Here is a 9,143-nt window from a genome sequence, read left to right as displayed (position 1 = left end):
ATGGAAAGCACTTTGTGCTGCATTTTTGTATGAAAAGTGCTTTATAAATAAAGACTGACTGAGACTGAACAGTGTTTAGCATGTCTAACTTTGAAGTCTGGCAAAGAAAAAAATAAATAAAAAACAGACTAATATAGGTAAGAAATACAAGGTCTATACTCAAGACTCACTTTCTTCTGATGTTATTCCTGAGCTTTGGATAGCTTATATGAATATGTCATTGCTTTAAAACACTTATTTAGCGTGAAGTTCTATGTTAGGCTAAGCTTCTTTATGCTAATACATTTCTTTTCATTTAATTTTTTATGTAATCAAGATTTGACACATTGTTGTTCATGTATTCATCATTTTATTGACTTTCAACAAAAGCACAGACAAAGCATTTGCTTTAAAGCACATTTATTTCAAACTGTCACTCATGAATGGCTTTTTGATTGCTGCTTCTAGGGTTAAACGTGTTATAGCGATGCAATAATTAGCATAAATAGCATTTGCCAGGTACTGAAAAGTAAATCAGTAGGGTCACCACTTTAGTTTCCGTGAAAATGAACCTGAGAAGTAAACAAAGAAATGTTTATTATGGCACAAAAACAGAACAAGAGAGAAAAGAAGGATCAAAACAAGCATAAAGTACCTTGGACGTCAGTCATCCTCCTTCGGTTTCGAGGCAAAGTGACATCCAGTCTTGAGATGGACTCAGGGGTTTTTAGCACCTCCTCCAACCTACACTGCTCATCGCTTTCCTGCACAGTGAACTTATATTAGTCTTTATTCCTTGTAGTTTTGCATGGACTGATTTAGTTTTTAAAGAATCTGAAATGACAACCTGAGATGGAGTTTGCTGACATTTCCTCCTACCCACGGGTGTGTTCAGACCTGTGCTTTCTGCTCCACCTTTTTGTTGTTCACGCTCTCTCTGCAGGAGGATGGCCTGCCGCATGGTCCTGTACTCCAGCGAGAAGTTGCTGATGGTTCTGCAGAAGTCCTCTGCTTTTGTTTCTCTCACCATGGAGCGAGAGTAACCCAGGAACAGTAGGAAAGAGTGGAACCTTGAGAAACAGCAACAAAAGATTTATTTTCTAACCAAAAATCTTACAGTTCAACTTGTCTCTGTTGATGTCTCCAGTAACTGCAGAGCACCTGTTGACAACTCGACGATGGACAGCTCTCAGGACCTTCAGCCTCTCCTCGCACTCTTTCAGAATCTTTGGCAGTTTGAGACGAATTGAACTCTCAGGGGCCAAGGCCTCATCGCCTTTTCCTTTTTTCCTATCCCCTTTCCATCCTTTCCCCTTTTCCTCAGCCTTCTCTAGTACCTTCAGCTGCTCCCATGATGCTTTGCACATGCTCTCCAGTAGAGTAAAATTGGATTGGACCTGGGAGTAGTCACACTGTACAGACAAGGCAAAGGGTTTGCATAGATCATTCAAGGCTTTTTATCAAATCATAATAAGTCAAGTCAAGACAATAACACACACATATGTGCATCTACACACCTTCCCAGCTTTAGTAATTGCAGTGATGTCAGAGTACAGGTCAGAGGACTGTGGGTAGAGTTGCAGCAGGAGCACACAGACGTGGTGCAGCAGAGGCTGGCGGGTGTGCGTATCCCTCACTTGAGATAGCTTTCCCAGGTAACTCAGCTCAAAACCACGGGCCTTAAAAATGAAAATGTTTTGTTAAAATATTTGGGAAAAGAAAGAAAGTGCATGAAAACATAAAAAAGACTTAAAGGTTTGTGAGGAATGTCTCACCTTACATCCATTAAGAAAGTTACCGATCGCAAGCACCGTGGCTAGAATACACCTAAAGGTCTGGCTGGATGCCAGTTGTTCCATGGCCAACTTTAGGTGAAAAAGAGGCTCGGCAATTTCCTTTAAAGATAAATAACAAGTTTATGGGGCATTGGATACGTAAGTCTGGTGACGTCTATGACGTAGCTTGCTCAGCTTTTACCTACCCTCTCTAAGGAATCGTAGTCCAGAGCGAAGGCCCACAGCTGGAGCCTTGTACTCAGGTGAGGGATGTCTCCCAGAGTGAGTAGGCAGAGCTCGGCCTGTGCCAGAGGGGAGTGTGGATTCTGGGCTTTGGCCTCCTTGATCAAACAAAGTTCCTCTTCTGTTGGGGTCAGAGCTTGAAGACGCTGTGTTACAGTAAATGTATCATTTTTAAAGTCAAAAGTCAAAGTATTTTCATTAGTCTCCCTTGGGAGAAAGTTGTCTTGGACAAAGGATTTTGCTGCACTGACGCATTACCACCCATATCATGAAACCATAACCATTAAAAACAACAACAGCAAAATAAAAAAAAATAAAAAATAGGGGCACTACAGAGCTGGCTTAGTAGTCTAAAGCTGGATTTCTACTCGTGCAGCGTCTGTGGTCGACTGCGCCGTAGCTGACGCTGGTGAGTTTGCACTCGATTGTAAGGGATATGCGTCGTTTTGGTGTTGTGTTGCAGTTTCTCCTCCTAATCTGAAGGTGGCAGCTTCAGATTAGCTTCAGTTTGACAGATATTTTCTGTTTTAAAACAACAATGGTGTCCCAAATGGTTCAGTGTCTTTATTAGCTTGTGGAAGAAAACAAAGAAATAATTCGATCAGCTTGTCATCAACTTGATCGATTGGGTTCTGCTCTTAAAAATGGTGGTTACTACACAAATTCAGCGAGAAGATCCAGAAATCCAGAAACTCGTAATTCCAATTTGACCAATCACAAGGGGGTACTTCCTGTCTGCATAGCAGGGTTGCACGTCAGGTCTGAAAGAGGTGCATGTCGGTCCTCTGTGAAGCTATGTGCGCCTACGCCGGTGACGTAGACACAGCGAGAGTATAAATCCAGCTTAACAGTTCTCTACCTAGCCTCAAGGATTTCCTGTTCACCTGTTCCTCCCAACATCTCCGCTCATTAATGAGCTTCAGTGACAAAGGGATGAATGAATGTTTGTACCAGTTATATTTACAGAGAGGGACCCTGTACCTTCTACCTGAGTTTAGTAGGTGGTGTTCAGAATGTAGTACATGAGGTGTCAGATAAGATTCTCTCGGCCTGTCTAAGGGTGGTTTGTTGGAACAGATCTTTAGCAGTGCTCTTGTATCAATGATTTTACCTGCTGTTTCTACCAGACTGCCTTTCCTGAGCTTTTGATTTGTCCGTCAAGTCACCAAACCAGTTAGTGATTGCGTACCGTAAAACAAACTCAATAGTAGCTCTGTAAAAGATCAAAATAATATTTTTATACAACAAAGTCTACAGAAAAAAATACAGCCGCTGATGGATTTGGGTGCAGACCTCCTCCAGCTGTGTGTACCAGCTTAAGTTGTTATTAATACAAACCCCCAGGTATTTGTATGAGTTGACCTGCTCGATGTTACATCCGTGTGTGGCCACAGAGCAATGATCTCCCACTGACCTGGGGTCCACTAGCATCTCCACTGTCTTCTCTGTGTTTATTTGTGGCTGGTGGGCATCACACTAATCCACAAACTCCTCCACCCCAGATTTGTGGCTGATAATGTTGCCATTACTTTTTAGCAGACTGAAAATTACTGTGTCGTCTGAAAACATCATCACATATTGGCCCGACAGGGAGCCGACACAGCCATTTGTGTACAACATAAATAAAAACAGCGAGCTAACACAGCCCTGAGGGGTTCCAGTACTACTTAATGCAATGTTAGATAAAACAGAGTTACAATTCACCTGCTGTGGCCTGTTGGACAAGAAAGAGTAGTACCACTTGATTAAAAATTGGTTACAGCTGAATAATTTTAAGAAGGGTGTGTGGCTGAATGGAGTTAAAAGCGTAAAGTAAAGAGTAAAAACCAATCCTGCATACAGAAGGATCTCCAGGAGTTTTAAAATAAGATGCATTATAGTTGAAATGGCATAACTTGTACTTCTTTTGCAAACTGACACGAATCCAGACATGGTTCCACCTCAGTTTGAAGCTCCTGAACTACTAGCTTCTCCAGAGCTTTCATGACATTGGATGTAAGAGCCACTGGTCTATAATCATTGTCCACTAGGGGCATACATTCTTAGGGACTAGGATAATTAGAAAGCATGCCCAAAACTTTACATCTAACAAAGAAACACTTCAATAACACCAAATTTTACAGGTGAACCAAAAAACATGGATGAAAATCTGGAGAATATGACTTATAATGTACCTGGACATCCTCTCTGTCCAGCACGCTGCTGTCCATGCTGTAGATAGCAGGGGGGAGGAGGCGAGGAGGAGGCAGGCTGCTCAGGGCGATGGCGATGATGTTACTCCGCTTCATTCCCAGCACTGAGACCGATTGCTGCTTCTGTGTTGTGATGACAAGGTTAGCATTTTGTAAACGCAGTTTCATGCGGCCTAATAAAAAATATTCTTTTTTTTATTTGCAGTTTCCACCCAGTTCATATACATTCATATTTTTGGTGAATCTAAATGGGGAATTGGTTTAAAATGATTGTCTGGATGTACATGGCTGCTTGACTGTGACAGCTGGGGCAACCTCAAGCCCTTCTGCAGACAGAAACAGGATACAGCAAGTATGGAAAATGCATGGATAGATGGATGGATGTTGTTGAACAACAAAACAATAAAAATACCAACAGGGATGGGGGTAAAAGTCCTGCAAGGCACGCAATCTCATATTTTTTTTAGGTGGTCAAAGAATCCTTTAATGTCATGCTTTTTATTAAGTGTCCCTCTGAAGAATTTTAATTTAGCATTAAATTCAAGAAAATAAGCAAAGCATTCAATGCATGCTTTGACAAAAGTTGTAATTTACTGACTGTGAACCTTTAGCACATCATATATTTTATGCAATGAAACACAAGTGGATCATTTCTTGCGACTCACTAACATGTACAAAGCTGTAAACAAGGGAACTTGAAAAATCATAAAAATTCCCATATTAAACCTTTTACAGCTGCAAAACATTCTAAGTATTTGACCTTCAGAGTTAAATCTAATCATTTCTGCACTTAAGCCTCATAAATCTCTCATTCTTCAAAGCACCATAAAATCTTTATAAGCTTTTGACAACAAAACAAACATTGTTAAATGTTTTCTGTGATCAAATAAGAAATTATAATCTTGACTAGATTTCACTCTTTTGCAACCAAATTTAGTCTTTGTGTAGTGTTGACAAAGTTGTATCATACCTGCAAGTTATTTTGATCTTGCAGTAAACAATATGAAAAAAAGGCAATCACAGATGTTGCTGAAAAATACACTTAACATCCAAAACACACTGGCCAAATATGAATCCTATTCTTCCCAGTCTACCAACAGATGCAGCAATATTGGTACATTAACCCACAGTAAACAAACCAAACACCAGCACATTGTTTACTGCTCTGTTTCTGCTACAAAAGGAATCTTTGATGGTGGATGTTCACTTACTTACAGAGTTTGCATGCCAAGGAATATATTGTTGACAGATATACAACTAAAAAAATGACTTAATGAGGGAGACCCAGATGTTGCTCTATAATATCTGTTAGACTAAAACCAATACTTTGAATTGAAGGTATTCATTTCTGAAGCTTGATCCCTGTCTCTTCTCTCACCTGCCGTGCAGAAACCACATTAAAACTGGTGGTGCTGGTCTTAGATTCAAACAAGTACTCAAGCCGGTTTGTATCCAAATGCACTGGCTCAAGTCCCGCCCAGATAGTCTGCCTCCCAAAGCGTGTTGTCCTGGGAAGCGGGGCTAGATTCTGTAATTCCCTCCAGTGGAGCTTCAAGGTGTGACTTTTAACATTTGCACCTTTAGGGGAAGCTGAAGGTAAAGGTGGGGCGAGAGGAGGAAGAGGAGGGGGTGCCGGTGGGCCTTGGGAGCTTGTTTTTAGGTCTTTTGCTGTGATGGTTCCCTCGTCCTCTCCACTGTCGTCCTCATCCCATAAGTCTGAAAAATCCAAGGTGTTGAGGCAAAGACGTGCAGCTGGTTTTAGGATTGAATCCCAGGACTGGTCAAAATCCCAGTTAAGATCAGACTCCTTCATTGATTCGTCAAAGCTGTCTGTCACTCAAAAGAAAAACTAGTTCTGTAGCACTAACCTGATAAAACAGGTTAAACTTTCTCAAGTTGGCTCCAAAAAGCACTTTTCTTCCTCATAATGCAAAATAAAGGTCTTTCAGGTGTGATCACAGCATGTTTCTTTGCGCAGTCATGTCCCGCATTAAAGCAAAACTCACTTCTCCCTTTGTTTTCTCTTTTCACTGTGAAGTCAGCCTCCATCTCACCGACACCATAACACCATCTGAATATCTATGGATGCTCTACCTCACTCGTCCACCACAGAAGCACATAGCTCACACGCCCAAATCCCAATTTCTGGGCCACCTCTGGCTATTCTCTCCGCAGCGAAACCTGCAATTGCCTCTGGGTTGCCGTGTTGGTCCCTCAGATCTAAAATGACAAGTTGCGGCGGATCCAAACGTCCACTGTTCTGCGTCTGTGCCAAAAACCTGCAACCTCAGTGAAAAAGAAAGAATTCTTCTGAGTTCTGCAGGGTTGTGCTTAGTCCTGACTGTGAATCTGATGAGAAAATCCAAGGAATGCGTTTCTACAGCGCTTCCAGAATGTCTAAAATGACGTGCCTCTGCAATTTAACTAAGCTAACCCCGACTTTCATCTCCCTCTGACTTTCTGGACCTGACAGTCAGTGAGAGTTTCAGTTAAGACAGCAAAGAGAGAGAGAGATGCATGGATGCATCAGTTTTGGTTTATTTGAGTTGCACCCTTTCCCTTAATTTCCTTATCGGGCCTTCATCTCCTGTTTGTATTACTAGTGGTGTTTACACGAACCTCTCTATCTCCCTCTGAAGATCTGTGACTTCCCTTCTCTGTAGCCCCCCCATTACCCTCCTATGATCACATAAACGAGAATTATTGACCAAAATTATCCCTACATTGCTTTCACAGAAGCATTTGAATGACAGTTCAGCAGCAAAATGAGGTTAAATGGAAACATCTTAAAATTTTATGTGTGGTACCTGTTAGCTCCTACTAGGCAACAAAATGTTGAAAGAAAATGTTTTGATCCTGAAAGTTCTTCAAAGCACACAGCAAACGGCTGTTCTCAGGGGTCATTTGCATGGTCCACATGCAGGCTTAATGAGGATCCCTCCCTCGGCCATTAAGTCTCTCCCAATTACACTTTATCTCGCTCAGTGGCCTTGCTGTCTACAGGCGGCAGTGGGGCTCATGGGAGATTTCAGCCAAAATGAGCTCTATTTGCAAAGCTTAAGATCGTTTAACATTTATTTATCAACAGAGGGGATTAAGTCTGATGGAAAATATACAGAAAATGCTTGTTTTTGGAACGGTTCATTTTTTTGGGACCAAAAGACCTTCACTTCCTCAACCTTTCAGACATTTTTCTTTCTTTTTTTGCAAACCATAAAAACATATCATTGATATTGATATCTGTTGAAACTAGTCAACAATTAACACTAAACAGGGTTTGTTCCAAACTTCTACCAGAGACGACATCAAGCTTTACAGCTGCAGTGTTTTGGCGATGATGTGGCACACTAACTGGAACATGGGAAGAGACAATTCCAGACAATTTCCTTTGATGAAACGCACTGGGATGTTCCACGTCTCCCTTGTGTGTCTGTGTGGTAGTGGTTGTGTAAATAAATACCTGCATCTCTTTTTGGCTGCTCTTCTGGGTGTCCCACCACAACTACTGAATACAGTCTGACTCTAAGCGCCAAGATAAAGATCATGGTTGAGAAAAAAAAATACATGTAATTGTTCCCTGTTTGAAGTGAGTTGTGCTTTGAGCTTAAGTTTCGCTATCAGACATAACAATACTGAATTCAGTTCAAACCGCTCAACATTTAGGTAAGTGAACATCTCATTTTCCTCAAAGACAATAACATAGCAGTGCACCACATTCTCTTGCACCACATTGTAACCGCAACAATGCAAAGCAGCAGAAACAATGCTTTGTAGAGCAGGTAGGCATTTTTCTTAAGACTGATTGGTGGGTTGATGTAATCACTTTCATGGGGGGGGGGGGGGGGGGGGGCAGCATTTAACATGTTGAAGTGGCCTTGGGAAAGGTGTGTTCCTCACTTGTAAGAAAAATAACATAGTACCAAATACATATCCAGGGCCCATTTGCAGGTTAAATAAAAGCAACAACATTCTGACCTTTTCTGACAGAATGCTGTTGTCTGTATTACAATGATATGAATTAACTAGGCAAATTTTTTTGTTGGTTCAGCTATATTACTTCTGTTACCTCATTTTTAAGCTTTGTTATAAAGGTGCACTTGTTATATTTGAGAACATATTGGTGCTGTGCTGGAAAATGCAAAGTAAGTTACTGTATTACAAATTGGGACACATCTTGCCCTATTCCATGTTTGTTTGCTTGTTTAGCAAAAAGCCTATATAGGTCAAAACAGCAGAACTGCATGGAGGCAGGAAGAAATAGCGAGGAAAAAAGAGAAAGGGACCAAAAAAAGTGTTGGAAGGCAGTTCTGGTATAAAAATTCACCCCAATGCAAGAACAGTGCTCAAATGTGTGTTCTTCTGATCAATATTTCACTCAGAGTGGATGTACGAGTTTAAATTTTATAAATCCACTGAAGCAGCAGTTTTGCAACGAATGGGAGCTAAATCTGCTAATTTACAGGATGCCATTGTGCCAAATTCTCTAAAACAGACTCTGGTAAACATGGACTGAGGTGTGATTTTAGCCAGTTCTAGTATATAATAAAATATACAGTAGGTGTTTATAGAGTCCATGTATACAACAGGCATCCTCCAACTGATCAACAGAAAGGCAGTGATGCAAGCAGAATTATCACATTGGACTGCAAACTAAATCATGCCAATTACTCAAAATTCACCATCAATTATGTCCTATGGTGTAGTATAATATAATAATAATAGGGGGCATAGTAGAGGTGGCTATATTCTTGTTGCAGAAGATTAGCTATTCCAAAGCTTCAGTAGCTACTGAAATCCACAATAACAAATGTCCTGCCTTGTCGATAATTTTGGCTTGAAATGTAGCGACTAGTTGCATCTTGTATGGTCCCAGATTTGCATTAGCATTGGAGAGGCTAATGGCTAACTGCTCTTGGTTTATCACGAACTGGACTGTAGGCTATTCTCCCTCTGC

The 9,143-nt window shown here is 41.0% G+C and overlaps 1 protein-coding gene across 1 annotated transcript; it reads right to left on the bottom strand.

Annotated features, from left to right (window-relative positions):
* Positions 1-335: 335 nt before the first annotated feature.
* si:ch211-63p21.2 (FH1/FH2 domain-containing protein 1) lies at positions 336-6,679 on the bottom strand. Its single transcript, XM_041985675.1, has 9 exons — positions 5,568-6,679; positions 4,172-4,312; positions 1,961-2,143; positions 1,755-1,874; positions 1,497-1,658; positions 1,141-1,391; positions 827-1,049; positions 635-743; positions 336-551 (listed from the first exon to the last, which is right to left on the bottom strand). Exons 1-9 carry the CDS (start codon positions 6,000-6,002, stop codon positions 523-525), a joined length of 1,653 nt encoding a protein of 550 aa, XP_041841609.1. The 5' UTR covers positions 6,003-6,679; the 3' UTR covers positions 336-522.
* Positions 6,680-9,143: the final 2,464 nt, after the last annotated feature.

This window comes from Melanotaenia boesemani, chromosome 5, assembly GCF_017639745.1.
Source record: "Melanotaenia boesemani isolate fMelBoe1 chromosome 5, fMelBoe1.pri, whole genome shotgun sequence".
NCBI lineage: Eukaryota > Metazoa > Chordata > Actinopteri > Atheriniformes > Melanotaeniidae > Melanotaenia > Melanotaenia boesemani.
Note: the sequence above shows the minus strand (reverse complement) of the source record. Positions and strands in the feature narration are given on the sequence as shown.